The 19920-nt window shown below is 51.4% G+C and overlaps 5 protein-coding genes across 5 annotated transcripts; 2 read left to right on the top strand and 3 right to left on the bottom strand.

The window, feature by feature from the left end:
* Positions 1–62: 62 nt before the first annotated feature.
* Positions 63–392, bottom strand: GLOTRDRAFT_128331 (uncharacterized protein; the record flags this gene model as incomplete). Its single annotated transcript, XM_007866934.1, has 2 exons — positions 63–210; positions 262–392. 2 exons carry the CDS (start codon positions 390–392, stop codon positions 63–65), a joined length of 279 nt encoding a protein of 92 aa, XP_007865125.1.
* GLOTRDRAFT_40361 (uncharacterized protein) lies at positions 381–1962 on the top strand (the record flags this gene model as incomplete). Its single annotated transcript, XM_007866642.1, has 3 exons — positions 381–824; positions 1138–1570; positions 1622–1962. Coding segments are annotated over 3 exons (1218 nt in total), but the record flags the coding sequence as incomplete, so codon positions are not given.
* Positions 1963–8247: 6285 nt separating this feature from the next.
* On the bottom strand, positions 8248–10914 carry GLOTRDRAFT_138127 (uncharacterized protein; the record flags this gene model as incomplete). The annotated part of the gene is made up of 5 exons (XM_007866933.1): positions 10740–10914; positions 10432–10583; positions 9175–9216; positions 8999–9122; positions 8248–8945 (listed from the first exon to the last, which is right to left on the bottom strand). Exons 1-5 carry the CDS (start codon positions 10867–10869, stop codon positions 8248–8250), a joined length of 1146 nt encoding a protein of 381 aa, XP_007865124.1. The 5' UTR covers positions 10870–10914.
* GLOTRDRAFT_115656 (sulphite reductase hemo protein beta subunit) lies at positions 10826–15823 on the top strand (the record flags this gene model as incomplete). The annotated part of the gene is made up of 6 exons (XM_007866932.1): positions 10826–10953; positions 11162–14170; positions 14221–14416; positions 14471–15296; positions 15349–15438; positions 15492–15823. The coding sequence occupies 6 exons, from the start codon at positions 10826–10828 to the stop codon at positions 15680–15682; spliced, it is 4440 nt and encodes a 1479-aa protein (XP_007865123.1). The 3' UTR covers positions 15683–15823.
* Positions 15802–17911, bottom strand: GLOTRDRAFT_92857 (uncharacterized protein; the record flags this gene model as incomplete). The annotated part of the gene is made up of 16 exons (XM_007866931.1): positions 15802–15896; positions 16000–16057; positions 16086–16171; positions 16347–16402; positions 16504–16563; positions 16627–16727; positions 16782–16821; positions 16951–16998; positions 17053–17066; positions 17110–17226; positions 17295–17312; positions 17368–17385; positions 17444–17496; positions 17641–17662; positions 17716–17818; positions 17847–17911. The coding sequence occupies 16 exons, from the start codon at positions 17909–17911 to the stop codon at positions 15802–15804; spliced, it is 954 nt and encodes a 317-aa protein (XP_007865122.1).
* Between the last annotated feature and the right edge of the window lie 2009 nt (positions 17912–19920).

The following is a 19920-nucleotide window of genomic DNA, read 5'->3' as shown; positions in this document are numbered from 1 at the left end:
TAATGGTGCAGTATATATATTTTAGAATACCCTACCAGCTACAGTCTTTGGAAACACATTAATTACTCGTCAGCATCCTCCGACTCTTCATCGGAGCTCTCGTTGTAGTGCCCTCCATGCTCCTTGAAATCCTGGATAGCAGCAGCAATTGCATCTGCAGACATTGGCCCCCTCCTATCCTGCTCTTCTACCATTGCACCGGAGTGCGCTCTAGATACACACAAATGAAGCCAGGAAGAGATGAAAGAGATCACGACTCACAACGGGTAGTCGATGGAAAAGGACGGGATGTCACGATCTGGCACCTGTAATGTCCAATGGCATCGAGGATCACGTCCTGATCGAGCCCGTGGTAGTCGCTGAGCCTGGGGCAGACCCGAGGTTTGCGGCATTTTGCGAAGGGTATCTCTTCAATTTCACAGTGGACAGGGAACGAGCAGCAGCAAATGGCACACATCTTCATTGCTATCTGCACTGGCGCTGTAGATAATCGGGTGACAAAGGCGGCATCATACCTCCTCAATTTTATCCATTATTCACAGTACCAGCGTCACACGTCAGAAACACTGGCTTTGATGCAGCAGGCACTCGATGGGTTCCATGAAGTGAAGGACATTTTTGTCGACTACTTGGTACGCAAGGAGTTCAATATTCACTCGCTTCTTCACTACGTGTCCGCAATCCGATCTCTTGGGACTGCGGATGGCTACAACACAGAATCACCTGAGTGGCTTCATATCGAGTATGCCAAGAAAGCTTATCACGTGAGCAACAAGAGAGACTATGAGATCCAGATGACGAGATGGCTTCAGCGTCAGGATGCTGTCACCCGCCGGGCTATTAGACGTGGCAGGGATAGACCAGAAGGACACTAAAGATGCCCAGAGACTCAGACACAGACACAGACACAAACCGGAGGCTAGTATAGAGCAACGGACTAAAGAAAAGTACATCCAGTAGAACAATTACCAAAAATGCGAAACTGTTTGTACCTATTTGGTTATTGTGGCTGCTGAAAGCGTCCGATACAATCCAATCCTAACACGGGCTACTTACATCGACTGGGCAACAGGCTGTACTAAATTCTCTGCATCTAAGAGCGGTGCGGAAGCAGAGGACTGCGGTGAGGAGGATGAGGAAGATGAGGAAGAGGGAAGCAATGATGATGAGTATGAGACACTTGCGGAAATGCTTTGGGTGAGCCATCTTGAAGACTCTGTCCGTATTGCCCGCAGATGTCCACACCCCAACCTACACCTTGCGGACCTGGAACATGACTACAGTGCTGTTGACTTCCTGCCAGCGCTTTGTACTTTCCTTGTGGAGCACTATCCTGACATCAACGTTACCCTGAGCCACTTTGATGTCTTCAACATGTACAAGACAGCACTTGTGCCACTCCCCCCCAGTTACCATTTCCCAGATAACTCATCTAGATATACAAGAATCCATGCTGTGCCAATCCGTAGGATGAGAGATCCAAGGAAGGCAGACACCCCTGCTCACTTCGACACTGTCTTAGCAATGGAAGATCGCCGCGAGCGCCAACTGGATCCTCACGGTATGCGAGGTGAGTCCAACAAGCACTCAGGAACTTATGTCTTATCGAGAATTATTTTAGGTCTGCGCATTGCTGAAGTACGTGTCATCTTTACTCTACCGCCGGAGCTTGGTGGTGCACACCACCAAGAGCCGCTTGCCTACGTCCATTGGTACCGCCCGCTTCAGTCCCTTGACCCCGTGACAACTATGTATAAGCTTGTGCCTTCGACGCACCATGCAAGGCCAAACTTGTCGATCATTAGGGTGTCTGATATTTTGCGTACATGCCATCTTGCACCAAAATATGGATCAGCAGCTGTTAGGAGTTCCTGGACCAGTACAAGTGGTTCAGACCTCTTATTGAACAAGTATATTGACTTGCAGATGTTTGATATGCTTTGTCCTCATGTATATACATAGATGTAGCTACAAGTCATGAAACAGCAACAATTTTGTGATTATTCATTGAAATTATCTTGAGCAAGGGCCCCAAAGCACAAAAGTAAGATCTCTGAGGAATGAGAGATCAATGTGAAGCAGTGAATAGCAATTGTAGCTTGGCATAGCCGTTGTAGCCGTTGTAGGGGTATGTAGCAACTGCCAAGTACAACATACCCTGATTGGGAAGGCTATCTGCCTCATATAGCTACATGTCCTGACAGAGTATTCACTCATCTGCGAAGTCTACTGCAAGCTACTAAGCAGTGGCTGGTGTCTACCGGCAGATGGCTTTTTTCCTGATGTACCTCTCCGCGGGTAAGTTCTTTTTGTGAACCCGTTGCCTCTCGTCAAACTCCCCCTGAGTACCTTCCTACAGTGCGTGTACGGCAGGGTTGACGCGACCTAGATGAGGCCCTCATCGTGTCTTGACACGTCTCTGTTGCAGGTAAGCCATTTCTCTGCCTTAATGTGTGCACATATTAATAGAGGTTCTTAGATTGCCGGAGGAGTCTGGGTCCTGCTTGCTAGGTGTGTCCCTCACATTTAGTGACTGAGCATTCTGATTTGTTTTGCAGGTTTTATTATGGTACTGCTGCCGGGTTCTATGCATACAGGATGACTAGTGCATTAGGTATGTCCCTAACATCTCACCTGTTGATATACCCTGATGTAGTTTGTTGTAGTGATATGGTTTGTTTTCTATTGATTAGGGCGGGGGTTGATTCCCAGATAGTATTGCATTGAGCATGTAGCCATAGCAAACCCTGTATTGTAGCTAGCCTGAGTAATCATATGTTGTACTGTGTGCATCAGCCAATGCATTGAGTCTGTATTTCATTCTGGGATGTAGAATACCAAGCAAAACACAGCTGATAGTGTGATTATGGGTCAAAGCAAGCTGGCCTGAGCTTGCAATATGTGTAAGTCTGGTGCATATTGTACTTCTTGCGGGAGTCTTACAACACCTGTCAGTAGAGGGCCATTGCTATGCATGGCAGGACACGAGTCCTGAGTTGTGTCTGATAAGTGATAGCATTGGGTGTATAAATGTTCCAATTGATGTATACAGTACTCTGTCTTATGCACATATCAAAAGCCCTCAGATCTGTATGTGCGATGTCCCCTTCATTCATACTTTGTCCTCCTGTGGCCCTGCCATCATTATACCATAAAAGTCCCTGCCACTCTGACAGATTAAAAGTTGGTCTGTATTGGTGGCTACAAAATTGTATTTGTACCCAGCCCAGGGGATAGTAGCAGCTGCACTACTAGACACAAGTAACATAGATCAAAGTGCTCCTCTGCTGCCAATCAAAGATTGGCGGCTCTGTCACACAGGTCATTTGTCCCCAGTGGAAGAGACAGTCAATAATACCTGCAGACTCCAGGTACCATCCTACCAGAACCAGAGTGCTCATCCACTGCCAATTTTCGATTGGCAGCTCCCTCGCACTCATTTTTCCTGAACCAAGCTGAAGGACAGTCATCAGAAAGGATACTCAAAGAGTACCCCAGCAGCTGGGAGCAGAAACAAAATATATATTACACATGTACTAGTTTCAGTTTCTCAAGGGGACATATAGAGACCACTGAGCAGAAGAAATCAGGGTTCCAGAGGCAGCAGAGATTGAAAAAACAGGCACAAGATGCCTGCCACCAAAGAGACTTGTATCATAGTCTCTGCCACCCACACGTCGACTCAGACTATGTGTGTGAAAAACAATCAATGTTGTCAGTGTATTATTTCAGAACACAAGTGCAACATTCAAGAACCTCTTATAACCAACATAAGATCAATGTGTATGTACCAGTAACGATTGGATTAACAGGAAGCACATCCCACCAAGTTGACATGCTTCAACTGCTGCACGTCCTAGACTAATGAGCAAGTGGGCAACAATGACATTACTCAACTACAGAAGTGCGCTTTCTGCAGTCAAGCGATGTCATAGTAAGCAGGAGCCAATGAGAAGCCAGAGACCCCAACCGGTGCGGTGATATGCACAGACACACAACAATCACCAAGGACCAAAAGCAATAAACCTAAACCCCATGATATGGGTGAAGGCGGTCCGAGACAACTGAAGGGTATTTAATAGTTCAAGGGGGAAAGGAGGAGTAAGGCGCCGTAGGGTAGTCCGTAGGAAGACCTAGGAAAATAAAACAAAAAAAACCTTGACACCTGAAACAAACACTAATGGACGCTCCGGAGTATTTATCTCCGGAAAGTCGCAAACAAAGTCGCAAACCACGAAACCGAGTGTAGGTTCGGGCCCACGGGAGTAGGAAACGCTAGAAAGACATGTTTAATTTTATTTCACTATGTGAGACTCACCGGAGCTAATTGAATCGATGGCGGAGATAATTCTCTCGACAAGTCAGGCCTATTGGCAAAGCTAGGATCGGTTATAATTCGCTAAGTTCGACGCTTTCGAACTTCTAGGGTCACTGAGATCGTAACACTAATTCTCTGAGATGGTCAAGTCGAAACTTGTATTTTCTACTACGCTCCATACATTTTTATGCCATTGGAATGGTTTTGCGTCCGTCCGGAGTTAAATAATGAATATGCTCCGCAACCCACACAATTACTCAGCCTTTGCCCACCGTTATACCATGTCCCATACAATCCTGCCGTGTTTCCACATGCTCGTCCTAGGTCCTAGAGGTAGCCTCGACGCGTCAATGCTCGCTTAAAGTACCTCATCACGCGGTACTGCAGGCCGTTCACGTGCGGTTTAGCTCCGGCCGCTTGCTGACTGATATGTTCCATCCGACCGTCGATTTACATTGTCAGCAGAACTTGCGACAGATATAAATCCACCTAGAAATTACTAAGCGGAAAGGTCGTCAAGCTCCCCAAGAGAATGCTGGATTTAACATTGGTCGAGCAGTTCCCTTGTGTTCGAGCGGGATCCTCTCTTTCCTCTCCCTACTGAGCTCCTTATATACCCTACAGTAATTTGAAATTACAAACAATAGGGTGAGAAGATACTTGGGAGGAGACAATAGTGTGAGAAAAAGGTAAACAATAGTGTGAGAGAGAGGTATGAGTCATCCAACTCCAGCCAATCCCTGAAGCTTTGAGAACATGGGTGACTGGCCAAAACAATAGGCATGGGAAAGTGGTAAACAATTAGGTGGGAAAAGCATGAAAGAAAACAAAAGGGCATGTGAAATCAAGAACAAGGGGTGAGAAAATCTTTAACAATAGCATGGGAAAAGCATAAACAATAAGGTGGGAACAATCCTTGGCCAATCATGGAACGCTCTGAGCCCCTCTAGAGCATTCTACACAGTTCCTCTCGCAATACTTGCCCTCATCCTTTCTCCCATTAACAGAAGGTGCTTGGCACGCTCGAAGGATATGTCGTATAGATCTTCATTTCCTACCCCCAACCAGTTGTTGAAGTCCGCATCTACCAGACCTTCCAAGACCGACCTGTATGTACAGGTCTCTTCGGCTTGATGCTGGTAGTAGTGGTACACTTCCAGCCTGGAGGGTAACGACATTCAGCGAGCGGCGACAGCGCAGTTTGGCATTTGAACGATAACATTGTCTGACAATGTCCACTGACTCGGTCGCTTGACGGCAACGAAGGGGCGTGATGACTGGGTAGTGGTAATAACAATGATGCACTGCAACATGGGCCTCCGCCGTTCCCGGAGATAATTAGTCACGAAGGTATTCTCCCGGGTGACTTCGGAGCGTCTGGCTGCGGAGATAAATCATGTTGGTGATCTGCGCCTGCCTTGAGGACGTTAGAAGGTCTGGAATTAAATCCAGAACCCATCGTCGGTTACTTGTAGCGTAAGAGGTTCGACAGGTGGTGTCAGATAAACTTTGGAGGGGATGTATGATATGTCAAATCCGCAATTTCGGGGGTCAGAAGATCGTTGGGGCTTATCAGCAGCACCTCAGCCACCGACTACAAACAGCCACAGAAGTCAATTCCCACTGTAACAACATGCCACACACGACAAAGTGCATGCAGCAAAGAAGGAGATATGATTAAATGCTCACAATATTCCAGTAGACAGATAACCCAAAAAAGCCTCGTCATAGAAGAAACCACAGAAATACATGAATAACCCAAGATGAAAACACACTGATTGCAAACAGACACTACAAATCCGATTTTGTAGTCTTTTTGTAGTCTCCAATACTAGCAGACATTGAATTCTGTATTCAAGACTACAGCACAAAAGTCACACGCATTCTCGGCAACAGTGATTCCCACGGGTACAATGTTCGGCACGCACTCAATTTTGCGGGTAAGGACTCATAAAACGGCCAAACAATCAGTAAAGGTGCTACAAAGCAAAGGACCAAGTAATCACAGCCAATCACAATCGATCAATCGTAATCCCTACTGCACAGACACATAGCGTGCGAAAATCAACCACCAAAATACAAAATTCACATGGTAACAAATAATTTAATCATCAAAATAACAAGCAACCACGATACTTGCTGAAACAAAACTGTACAACACAAAAGAAAAAAAAATACAAAACAGCTACACATAAACATGCATCCAACACACAAAGCACCGAACAATAAGTCTAACATAGCAAAGCACAAAGGTAACACCCGACGCCCAACAATGACATAGCGCAACCGCTATTCTGAATACACGCACTCAAGTTGCGTCATAAGTAGACAGCAGCCAATCACAGCCATTGAATCCCAACCGGCGCGGCAATATGCCTCAGCCACTGACTACAAACCACCACAAAAAGTCAATTCCCACGGTAAGAACATGCCACAGACGACAACGAGCATGCAGTAAAAGACGGAGGTACGATAAAATGCTCAAAGTATTCCGGTGGATGGACAACCCAAAAAAACCTCTTCATAGAAGAAACCATGGAAATACACCGAAAACCCATGACAAAAACACAGTATTATTGAAAACAGAGACTACAAATCCGATTTTGTAGTCTTTTTGTAGTCTCCAATACAAGCGGACTTTAAAGCGGACATTAAACAGTGTAGTCAAGACTACAACCAAAAAGTCGCACGCATTCTCGGCATTGCGATTCCCACGGGGTACAATGTTCGGCATGCGCCCAATTTTGCGGGTAAGGACTCATCCTTCGTAAGCTCAGGACTCGTAATGTGCCATCCGAATATAATGGCTGGCCCAGCTGTCCACAAGTCTGGTACATATTGTAATGCTGGTATTTATTTTAATTGATTATATGCAAATTATATTCAGATACCAGTTATGGGAGAATTTGCTGATGTCGCTGCCTGGCAGCCACGGCGGTGGGGTAAAGATTATTTTAAAGAGGCATACGGGGCTATTAGCTTATCTATTAGCCGTATGCAAGTCTACCAGGGGATAGATGCATAAATGAACCCGCTATGTGTTCAACTGTCCTCCCGACACTTTCTGCGCCACAATATGGCCCCGATCGCTTAGTCAGCATCACGACTCGCACCTGAGGATTGCGCCTCCCCAATATAACGATCTGCTTCCAGTCGCGCCTGCCTTGGCTGGCTCACCGATTTCAATGTCACGTGAATTGTCTCACGGCCTTTGCCTCTATTCTCTGCTCTGCTTTCGCTGCCTGGATGAATAACCAGGATCTGTTTTGACTGCATCTACAGTTGAATACCCTGTAATGGTACAGTTATGTGTTTTCATAGCATCAAAACACTCAGAAAATGCGAGAGGACCATGGCAAGAGTTGCTGACTCAGCACCTCTGGCTCTTCCTAATTTGGACACCATCTCATCCTTTTGCCTCCTCGGCATGTTTGTAAGCCGTAGCGCCCTTGCACCTTGCACCGGGAAGGGTATATGCCAGACTAAAGCAGAGTATGGATAAATTAATGTATATTTTGATTGGCAAGCATCATATACCAGCACAAACTGCATGGCAACAGCGGAAATGTAGCAGTTAATGAGGATTCATGTCTCCCTTACCTCTCTATTGCTCTGAAATACAAATCATAAGGCTACACACACACTGTGAGGGCAAAGGACAACCTGAAAGAGCCTTAAACGCGCTCAAACTCGCGTTCGACACTGCAGCGAGCGCGTCCTAAATGAGTGCACGTGACACTACAGGGTCCGAATATGCCTAATATGCCAAAAGCGACACGATGCAGACTATCTCCCACTCATATTGGATGCAACTCGGAATGCTGAGACGAAACATGATGTGCTATTAAGCGAGGCCATACAGAAAATTATACATTCTACAATAATCCAAGAATGAATGAACCCCCCCAGCAAGAACACCAACAACCCCGCTATGCCTCCGACGGCTTCCCCTGCGTGCCTGTAACACGCCTAGCAGCAGCAGCAGCAGCAGCAGTACTAGTCGTAGTCCGTTCGGGCCACACCCCATCCCCCTGTATCAGCCCCACCTTCTCGAGCTCGAGGTACCGCGCCTGGAACGCGTCGAACCCGATACTCGTCGGCGGGTCCGCGGGGCTCTCCGCGGGGCCCGTCAGCGCGGGGGGCATCGACAGCGCCGCGCCCACCCAGGCTTCCGGCGGCTTGCGCTTCAGCACGTACTCGCGCGCGACGTAGTCCGGGTCCTCGTCCTCCGCGGGGACGGGGCACCGCGGGAGGTCGTCGAGCGGGACGCACTCCGGCTCGTCCTCGTCGTGCCTCGCTTTCTCCTTGCCCTTCGCTTTGCCTGGACTCGGGTCGGCGTCGTCCTGCGCGGAGAGCTTGCTCCACTTGCGCCCGAGCGGCGTGACTTTGCTGGGGGGCTTGTCGGCCTTGAGCGGCGCGGGGACGACGGTGGGCAGGAGGAGGCGGTGCGGCTCGATGGCGAGCGCGGGGAGCGGCGGGGGCGGTTTGAGCGCGGACGGGCGGAGCGGGTGGTAGGTGGGCTTGAGGAGGGGGGAGGAGAGGGATATGGTGATGTTGTTGAGGTCGGCGTGGTGGTTCGAGAAGTGCACGGGGATGTAGTTCGGGCGGACGAACGTCTCGTCGCAGCCTTGGGCGAGGGGCGTCGGGACGGATATACTTTGGTAGAGAGGAAGGACTCACCTCGGATAGGACACGGTAGAGGATACCGGCTGGCGTGATTCGAGTCTATATGTCGCAGGAGATCGCGGGGAGATGAATGGCTGCGGGCGGTGCATCTAGGCATGCGACATTCGTACGATCCAGCCTGCAAAGTAGTATATTAGCAGGAATTCCGGGTTCGATGGTATGACATTCACCTTGTTCTTTGATACGCGCGTGCAGTGTCGTTTATCTATGTGCTGGGAGGAGGTCAGCCTAAATTAGCCCACATCTTGAACGCAGCCAGGGTTGAAAGATATGAGATGTGACAGGAGCATCATAGTTTCGAAAGCTGCTGATATATCCAGGGCAGACAGCATCCATTTGTGCGCCAGCCTGCGCTGCAACACACGCCCGAGGCAATTGCGGTGTGACATACATCACACACGCGTCTGTCACACGTCGCGGGCGAGTCGCGGCGGCGAAAGTGGCCACCCGCCCGCCCTCGTGCGTATCATCATCCCTGTCCCCACCCAGCACCCCAATAATGCACCGCTCAATCACAAGCCACACACCTTATGCAATGCATACCACGAATTCAATATTGCTGGACACCCATCCCACTCGCACTTGTTTGCCTTGAGCGTACTTTTTGCCAGATCGACAAATACATCTGGGGTGAGTGTGAAAGATTCTTCATGAGCCTGCATGACATGAGCGTGGAAGACGAGAGAGAATAATATAAGAAAAGCAAAGAGCAGTGGGACAGCAAGGTGGAAAGCAAAGCAATTGAAGAGCTGGTGGGTGAGGGGCCGGGACGGTGCAGAGGCCGGGAAAGGCTACAGGAACAATGCCTCGACCTTCACGAGCTTTGGAGTGACCTCTGGCACCCTCCTCTGTCGGGGCTATAAATAGAATGGAAGGGGACCTCTGACAGTGGTGCATTGTGTGACCATTTTGGGGTGCTGTGGCAACCCAATCACAGGAGACACCTCGCGAAAGATAGAACAGCTTGCACACATTAAATTCGGGCCTTCATACAAGTAGGTACACAAAGCAAGATACATACACTCTGAACAGAAGTCATAAACTGCCCTCGGGAAAGGGACCACCAGCAACAGAGACTTGGGTGGGCAATGGCAGTACACATGAGATGTGTAAAGAAGACTACAGACAAAAGCGGAAGAGCTAATGTCTATGGCCACAGTGAAGGTCATGTAGCCGGGGGCGGTCATGGACGGGGAGAACAATCACACAGGGGTCGGTAGTAACTCATAACGATACCTGGGCATAGCATGGATTACAACGTGACATAACGCTACAACATCCGACAACCGAGGAAATGATAGATGCTCCCTCTTAAGCCAAGCTCTCAGCGACGTTGAGCAGGTCACTGTCACCCTGGTCGGAGATGGTCATGACACTACCCAACAAGCAGATTAACAAGAGGTACAGGAGATAGTGAATGGAGTGACTTGCCCGACACGGAAGAGCTTGCCAGCAGCAGTACCCAGGGCGACGTTGGTGCCGGAGAAGTGGTGGACGGTTGTCTTTGAGAGCATGGCGTAGTACTCGAGCTCGGACTTGCGCAGGGGCGGGCAGTTTCCGGCGATCAGGACGAGTTTAGCTGGTCGGGCACGCGCGAGCGAGGACAAGAAGCAAGCAGGCAGCAAGCGATAGGAACATAAGGGTGGGAGGAAGACGAGAGGTTAGCGGAGGGGCCTTCTCAGCATCACGCTCCGGCCCCATTTTGAGATTGAGTGAGGAGAGTGGGCGGACTCACCCTTGCCGCTGCGCATCTGCTTGAGGGCGGACTTGTAGCCCAAGCTGTACTTGCCCGACTTGACGACGAGGGCGAGCTTGGCGGAGATGGACTCTGTGGATTTGGTAGACTTGGACTTTTTCGGGGCCATTGTGGAAGGAGGTGCCGGTGTCGTGCGAGGGCGTCGGGCGTCGGTGTGCGAGGGTGTCGGTGTGGACTGGCGGATGGGTGGACTGTATAGGGAACGATAAGGTTCACACTCCGACGGCAATCACCGGGTTGCCCTTTTTGGCGGGAGATAACAGAGCCAAAGCGATGAGGTGCTCCTGAGCTCACGAAAATGCTGCAAACATTAGAAATGTGCTATCCGCCAATCCCGCCGTGCCCATTCCTTCCTCCCGTCCACCAATGTCGCCCACGCCGTCCTCCTCGTCCGTGGCCAGGGTCGCCTACCTCGCCTCCGACGTCCTCGTCATCTCCCTCCCGCCCTTCCCCGCCGTCTCTCCGTTTCCCGACAGCCTCAGCGCGAGCAGACACCGCCCGACTGTCCTGCCCGTCCCCCATGGCGGCGATCCGGGCTCGACCCTCCTCCGCAACCGCGCCGGCAGCGTGCTTTCCTGCCTCGCCCTCGCCGACTCCCAGCTCGTGACGCGCCTCGTACCCCACATAACCGAGCTATCATCTCTCCCACTTGTCCTGCATCTGGCTGTCCGGGACGATCTATCCGACGTCCTCATCCTCCGCCCGAGCATACCGTTTGTGCTCCATTCGTCCACGGCACAGCAGGCTCATGACAATGCCCTCCTCGCATCCCGGCTCGCCCGCACGGAGAAAAAGGCCGTGCTGCATATATTCCACGTCGGAGAGAGTACGGACAGTGTACAGGAAGTAGAGGAAGGAAAGGTCCAGCCCTTCCTACTCCAAGAAGTGCCTCGCTCACCCCCCAGATCCCTTATCAACGGGCACCCGAACGGAGTGAATGGACACGGTCTGAACGGTGCAAACGGACACTCGGACGACGTGCTCGAGTCGTCTGATTCCATCACGAACGAGCTCTACAAAGCCTACGAGGCAGCGACATGGTCCACAGTCGCACTCACCCGCCGCCCGGTACGCCCCATCGCCCCGCACAGCTCCTCGGCTACATCCCCCCACACTATCCTCCTTACCTTTGGACGCCCGCCAGCGTTCTCCGATCCGCTGGAAGGCGTCTCCGTACTTGCCGTCTCGCTCTTTAGCCCTCTCCCTCCTGCCAAAATTCTGCGCGCTATCCCACCGTCCGCGACCCGCGTGATCGTGCTCGAGCAGGTGCAGAAATGGCCCGTCAAGTTCACGCCGTTCTTCCTCGAAGTCGCGAGCGCCGTGCAAAGCGCAGACGCAGAGACCAAGCCAACCGTGCACCCGTCTGTGCTCGGTCTTCCCGACACCATCAAGTCAGTGGACGTCCTCAAGTTAGTGCAGCAAGCCTCCTCGGGCGTATCTCCCCTCCATCTGGGCTCGTTCGAGGACGACTCGCAAACGCCCGCACTGCCCGAGGTCCCGCACGTCCCGAAGCACGAGCAGTCCTACACGAAAATCCTCGCGCGGCTCTTCGACGGCCGCCTCGAGATCGAGAACTCCCCGTTCCTCGTCGCGGCGCAGGGCAGCGCGGCGACGACGCCCGAGTTCGCGCTCGGCCGCGTGCGCGGCGAGCTCGAGGAGCGCGCGGCGCTCGTCCGCGCCGTGCAGGCGCTGCTCGACCACGGGGACGTCACCGCGGAGCTGCACGCGCTGCTCACCCGCTGGCTGCTCGCGCGCGACGACCCGGTCAAGAGCCGCGCCCTCGGCGCGGAGATCGTGCCCGCGTTGGAGGACGCGAACGTCGAGGACCCCGCCGTGGCGCGCATCCTCATGCTGAGGCACCACCTCCCCGCGCGCTCGCGCTGGATCATCGGCTCCGACGCGTGGGCGTACGACCTCGGCGCGTCGGGGCTGCACCACGCGATCGCGTCCGGGCTCGACGTGAACGTGCTCGTCGTCGACAGCACGCCGTACAGCGCGCGCGCGCGCGCGGACCCCGCGCGGCGCAAGCAGGATGTGGGGCTGTACGCGATGAACCATGGCGATGTGTATGTCGCGAGCGTGGCGGTGTATAGCTCGTACGCGCAGGTGCTGCAGGCGCTCGTCGAGGCGGATAGGTTCAAGGGACCGAGTGTGGTGCTGGCGTACCTGCCGTATGCGCGCGAGGACGCGCCCGCGCTGGAGGTGCTAAAGGAAACGAAGATGGCGGTGGACGCGGGGTACTGGCCCCTGTACCGCTGGGACCCGAGCAAGGAGGGCGAGGAGGTGTTCAAGCTGGATTCGGACGCGGTGAAGAATGACCTGCAGGCGTTTTTGGATCGCCAGAACCATATTTCGCAGTTGGTGCGCAGCCGCCCGGAGCTGGCGAGCGAGCTGGTCGGAAGTCTGGGCGAGAGTGTGAAAGAGGCGCGGCGGAGAAAGGCGCAGAAGGCGTATGAGGATTTGTTGGGGAGCATTGATGCGCCGCCGCTGTTGGTGCTTTATGCGTCGGATGGGGGCAAGGCGGAGAAGGTCGCGAAGAGGCTTGCGGGCAGAGGGAAGGCGCGGGGATTGTCGGTGGATGTGAAGACGATGGATTCGGTGACCCTGGAGGACCTTGCGAAGGAGGAGGGTGTCGTTGCGTTCGTCACTTCTGTCGCTGGCCAGGGAGAGTTCCCGCAGAATGGGCGGACGTTTGCGAAAGCCGTGCACGCTGCTGCTACCAGGGCAGAGAAGCCTCTCCGGGGACTAAAGTTCTCCGTCTTTGGCATGGGCGACAGCCATTACTGGCCGAGGCCTGAGGACGCCCACTACTACAACAAGGCTGGCAAGGATTTGGATGCGCGGCTGGAGCAGCTCGGTGCAGAGCGAGTTGTGCAGCTCGGGTTGGGCGACGATCAGGATGCGGACGGCCCTGAAACAGGGTACAAGGTCTGGGAACCCCTGCTGTGGAAAGCATTGGGCGTCGACGCAGTCGAAGTGTCAGAGGCCGAGCCAGAGCCCATCACAAACGAACACATCAAGGTCGCATCCAACTATCTGCGCGGTACCATCGCTGAAGGGCTCGAGGACAACACGACCGGCGCACTGTCACCCGCCGACACGCAGTTGACCAAGTTCCACGGGATATACCAGCAGGACGACCGCGATATCCGCGACGAGCGGCAGGCGCAGGGCGTCGAGCCTGCGTACCAGTTCATGATACGTGTGCGGATGCCGGGTGGAGTGTGCAGGCCCGACCAGTGGCTCAGGATGGACCAGATCGCGGACGAGCACGGGAATGGGACGTTCAAGATTACGACGAGGCAGACGTTCCAGTTCCATGGGGTCATCAAGCGCCATTTGAAGCCTGCGATCCAGGATATCAATAGGTCGCTTCTGGATACGCTCGCTGCCTGTGGTGACGTGAACAGGTGAGTATGTGTGAAATGACCCGTGCACGTCGGAGCTAAAGGTCGTTCAGGAACGTCTTGTGTTCTGCAATTCCCTCGCTGTCTAAGCTACACGCGGAGATCTATGAGTTTGCAAAGGGTGTCAGCGAGCATCTTCTTCCTCGCACGACGGCGTATCATGAGATTTGGCTGGACAAGAAGCTCGTCGCTGGCGATTCACTCAAGGATGTCGAACCCCTTTACGGAGAGTTCTATCTTCCTCGCAAGGTTCGTATACATCGTGTTTGTGCCCTTGCATCAGGCTGACGTTGCTGTGACCAGTTTAAAGTCGCTGTTGCCGTTCCTCCCACCAACGATGTGGACATATTCGCCAACGACGTAGGCTTCATCGCTATTGTGGAAAAGGGCCACCTCGTCGGCTTCAATGTTACGGCGGGAGGCGGAATGGGCGTGACGCACGGTAACAAGAAGACGTACCCTCGTACGGCAGATGTCCTGGGCTTCTGCACCGTTGAGCAGGGCAAAGCTGTGGCCGAGAAGATCATGCTTGTCCAGAGGGATAACGGCAATCGTGCTGATCGTAAGAACGCAAGGCTCAAGTACACTATCGACCGCATGGGTCTCGAAACCTTCAAGTCAGAGGTCGAGAAGCTGTTGGGCTGGAAGCTGGAACCTGCTCGTCCCTACTCGTTTGACCGCAACATCGATGACTTTGGCTGGGCGACTGGCGAGGATGGCAAACATCACTTCACCATGTTCATTGAGAATGGTCGTATCCAGGACGAGCCCGGCCGCGACTTCAAGACTGGTCTGCGGGAGATCGCCAAGATCCACAAGGGCACCTTCCGTCTCACTGCCAACCAACATGTGGTCATCTCCGATATTCCGTCCAGCGAGCTTGCAAAGATCAAGGAGTTGCTCGCACAATACAAGATGGATAATCTATCACAGACTGGCTTGAGACTTTCCTCTTCTGCTTGCGTCGCTTTCCCCACCTGTGGTCTTGCCATGGCCGAGTCGGAGCGGTATCTCCCTGTTCTCATCGATAAAGTCGAGAAGATCTGCGAGGAGAATGGTCTTCGTAACGATTCAATAGTCATGCGGATGACTGGATGTCCAAACGGTTGCGCCCGTCCTTACCTCGCTGGTACGTGATTCTTCTTTGGTGGCGATTTGTCCATCTACTGACTTCCATACAGAGATTGCGTTCGTAGGCAAAGCTCCAGGCACATATCTCATGCTACTGGGCGGCGGCTATTATGGTCAGAGGCTCAATAAAATTTATCGAGGTACGTTCTACTCTACTTCCTCACGCATATCGCGGAGCTTATATTGGACACAGAATCTGTAACTGAGCCAGAAATTCTCGCGATACTAAAACCCATGATCAAGCACTATGCGCTTGAACGGTTAGAAGGGGAGCGTTTCGGCGACTTCGTTATTCGGGCCGGCTACATTGCTCCTACGACATCTGGTAAGGAGTGGTATGATCGTATGGGTGGAGAGGGTGAGCACAGAGAGGTCTCGGCATAGACTAGCATTACGCATAAATTATTTAATTGTATTGTACGAGTCGCACATATCTCTTCTTGGGGACGGCTAATTTCCTTGCATTGTAATCAGACATTATAATGCATCTGAATCGCTATGAATCATGCTGCTCTCAGTATGGGCTCGACGCCAAATGCAAGACTCTCGCTTCTCTCCGTCTTGATGATAGAGGGTGTGAGTCGTCCCAAGTACAATACTAGTACCAAAGGGAGTTCGCATGACGCGTCTAACTGCTCGTACAGGCTCATCACAGAGAAAGGGCATACAACCGCGGTAAAACATGGGATTCAAGAACTCACAAATTCCGTCGCCGAGATGAGAAGGACGTATGGTAGCAAAAATCGAACCAAGGACTGCCTGCGACGTACGCAGCTGGAGAACACACTCCGTACGGCTCCGCGTACTCGACGCTCCTTCCTACATCCCGGCCGACCCTAGATCCTTGAAGAATGTACCGACTGGGGACCACACCTATCGTTCCTGAGTCTCATACGAGCATTGAGGTATGCAAGTAAGGCGTTCACGTAGACTATCATAAGCGACGGTCAGTTGATAAGCTACGGACTGGCCGGATAGAGAGGAAGTACGTTTGCTCAACCACGAGTAGATCCCCATGAATATTAGGGTTGAGGGCAAGAGCGCATACTACTAGCATAATGAGATGTAAGATCGTGCGCACTCAGACATTCTCTCCGGGGGCAACTGCAATGCGCACCGTCATAATGCATGCAATGGAGCAGATGCTAGCATCGTGCAAGTGAGCTGCGTGACCTCAGTATTGCGATAACGACGTTGCGACCTACCATGTAAATAACCCAGTTTGGATACTGTAAACCATCAAGCTAGATACAAGGGAGTTTGTCCTGTATGGTATCATGAAATTGGCCGATCCAGCGAAAAGTAACGAAGAATCTATAACGACTGACCTGCTGAAAGATGTCCGACGCTTCCACAGGAGCACACAGAGACTACCGGCTATGGCAGTGTCCGCCATGACAGCGGCGCCGAGGCTGGTGTACATTAACCACTAAGATCGAGTTGTAAATTACGCTGCAGCCATGGTCAATCGTAGTTGACTTACCGACAAGGACGGCAAGCTTTCAAACAGCTTCAGTTTCGCTCTATGGATAGGTTGAGTCATGAGCAAGCAGTGCATGATGTTGTAGAACAGAAGGTAGCCGACAGTTCAACGCCGTATGCTCAATACCCTTCAGTAATAACTCTTTACAGCACGGAACAACGCCGCCTACCTATTCCAGTCGCTATCCAACGAATACTCATCAGCATCGACAGGGTTTCTGAGGTCAAGATGCCGATAGTTACTGACCGTCAGCCAGGAGAGAAACCGCTACCTGACGAGACGCGTCTAAACAATGGACAAGAGAAGTTCGGTAGAGGAGTCTACTCACGACAGCCGCTAGCAATGGCCAGCTGCGTCCGCTGACTGCGTAATCAAACTGTAAACGAAATGAGTCCTCGGAAAGCCAGTGAGCCACATACGAAGCCATATCCTCTGAGCGTAGATCCTGTAAAGACAATGTCCTTTTGAGGATGCATAGCGTGTAGAAGAGTTTTGGGAGACTGACGAGCGCACGATGAGGTCACTAGTGACCTATAGAAAGAGTAAAGCGAATCCTAGAGAAGACATTTGGAAGCGGGACACCCACTGTGGCGACAATTGAAGCCTAACGGAATGTATATCTGTAGTGCACTCCAATACTGACACTGTTCAGAAGGACGTACAACAAGACCCCTATACAAGTCAAACTTTGTATGGAGGAAATGGTGAGTACTTCCTACCAATATATAGAGAGAAGGCCAAGCACATTCTTAGCCTCTCCCACCAAATAATGGTAGACAACGATGGTTACAGCGATGAAATGAAATGTGTCGATTGTCCTTGGCCAACATGCAGTCAGGGAAGTGGAGGCAATACCTACCCACGTACCAGAGAAAGAGAATCTGGTCGAGTGCTCACACTACTGTAGTTGAGGTATGAAAAAGGGAGTGCGCACCAGGGCTTTAAATGTCCCTTTGTCTCCAAGCTTACTTCGGAAAAAGAAGGCTGTCTGAGCAGTGGTGACACCATATAGCCTTCGTTCTGCAGTGTGAGGTATACTATGATTCGCCGAACACGGGTACTTACATGAACACTATTACGGTGCCCCAGAAGAAGGGCCCGAGGGTAAGATCGAAGTTTAATGTGGTCATCTTGAGACAAAACAGCCTGTCAGTGAAGCCGGCGCGCATTCGATAGCAAGCCTAGGGAATCTATACATGACCACGGTACGATTATAGAGATCAGATTGCTCGCCGCACTTGATGAACACTCACATGCTGCATATATCAAAGTCTATGGAACACTTCCATTCAGTCCATCTGCAGACCAACCATCCACAATCAATCCGAATGTTCCGCTGAAAGAGTACCCAATCGTGAACCATCCATGGCTATAGTCAGTGAAGCAGCCTGGTGTTGCATAAATCCCTGATACCGAGTCTTATGGAAAGAAGAGAAGGTGGTTATACCAAGAGTTGACAGCTCATCCGGTATCTGCATTCGGGACGACAAGCCACAAAGAAGTGACTGCAACATAGAAGGCGATGCAACAGTGCAACAGCCCCTAACCCTGATAAGATGAAGATGCATGATTTGTCACATACCGTCATTAGCAGTTGAACCAGCAGTTGGGGATAGAACAGTGCTCGCTTAAGTTCTGTCAAGAGATACGATGGGCAATAATAGTGAGGCCCTTCCATATTTCGCCCCTACCAATGAAAATGCGGAACACCCATATTCGCCTTCGAATATGGATCCCCTTCTAGAAAGTTCATTCCGAACTTCTGGTCTGAACCTCTCTTTGCCTTTTGAGAGCTATTCCTTGGTCCTGTCTCCCGGACGGTTCATTTGATTGGTCGATTTCATCGAACTGCTCTAGATCTGACGAATTGGACACTTCGCACTGCGCCAACAGGACTAGAAACTCAGTTGATTGGGAAGACTACAGATCCACGGTCATATTGAGCGGCTAACACCAAATATCTGTACTTATCTACTTGGGGGGAGTGGGCCAATGCTGTGCATGGCTGGTTACGAGTCCTGAGTAGGCTTGATCCTGCGCCTCTTAAAAAAGACTTAGTAGACGAGCAACTGTCTTTAATGGAGGCTTGTACCCGTTTAGTATCAGCGTCGCAGAAGTCCCCCCAGGCTCTCGCGCGTGCTCAAAAAGGCAGGATTCTCCGCCCAAAACGGCAGATGCACATGGTTGGCATCTGCCGGACCTCGGCACGTATATAGTCTCGACCTCTTCAATGGTTCCTCTACCCTACACCGAGGGTTATACTGCCTATAACGTACGCACTGAATGCGCAAGAGCGCATAGAATCTCATGTACACAATTCCTTTAAAGTGGGGGGGTCGAGGCACTAAATGTGGCCCAGTAGAAGCCTTACTGGGATCAAAAATCACACTGAGAGAACTGTAGCTTTTCAGACTGTCTCCTACTGTCAATGGGGAGTCCCAAAGCTCAGTAGCTCCTCCTGGTACATTATCTACAGGATAAATTACAACTACTAGGTTATAGTACTGCGAGCACAACGAGCAGTCAACGGCACGAAGTTCCTTGCTGTATATTCAGCAAGGTCCACGCACGTGGTTTACCACTGCTGCGGCGCCCCAGCTACTCGTCTGGGTGGGGTTCACTTCCAACAGTGGGCTAAGGGGGGACTTCCCTATGCTGTATCGGAAATATGCACTAGCCTAGTCCTGAGCTGGGCATAAGATACTCCCTATTTTACACTGTATATCATAGAGCTGACACAAATATTCCTATCTTTCTTGAAGTATTATTTGAATTTCACTAGACCTCTCAGGATCATCTTGTATATTCCTTGATTTGCTATAGAGCTCTGAATATATTATGGATTTCCCGCATTTTTCACAATTTTTCTGGCCCTTCTACAGCCTGCAATCAATTCCAGATACCAATGATGTAATGGCTCTGCAGATCGGGTGAACCTGCAGAGAGCCTATGTCATAGAAGGCAGGAGCCAATCAGAGTCCAGGAATCCAAACCGACGCGGCCCGCACCTCAGCCACTGACTACAAGCCACTACAATAGTCAATTCCCATCATAAGCAATAAGAGTAAAACCGCCATGCGGACTAGGACAAGACACACAATCGATAAATTCACGAAAATATTGTTGTAGACCCCTATAG

This window comes from Gloeophyllum trabeum (assembly GCF_000344685.1).
Source record: "Gloeophyllum trabeum ATCC 11539 unplaced genomic scaffold GLOTRscaffold_00005, whole genome shotgun sequence".
NCBI lineage: Eukaryota > Fungi > Basidiomycota > Agaricomycetes > Gloeophyllales > Gloeophyllaceae > Gloeophyllum > Gloeophyllum trabeum.
Note: the sequence above shows the minus strand (reverse complement) of the source record. Positions and strands in the feature narration are given on the sequence as shown.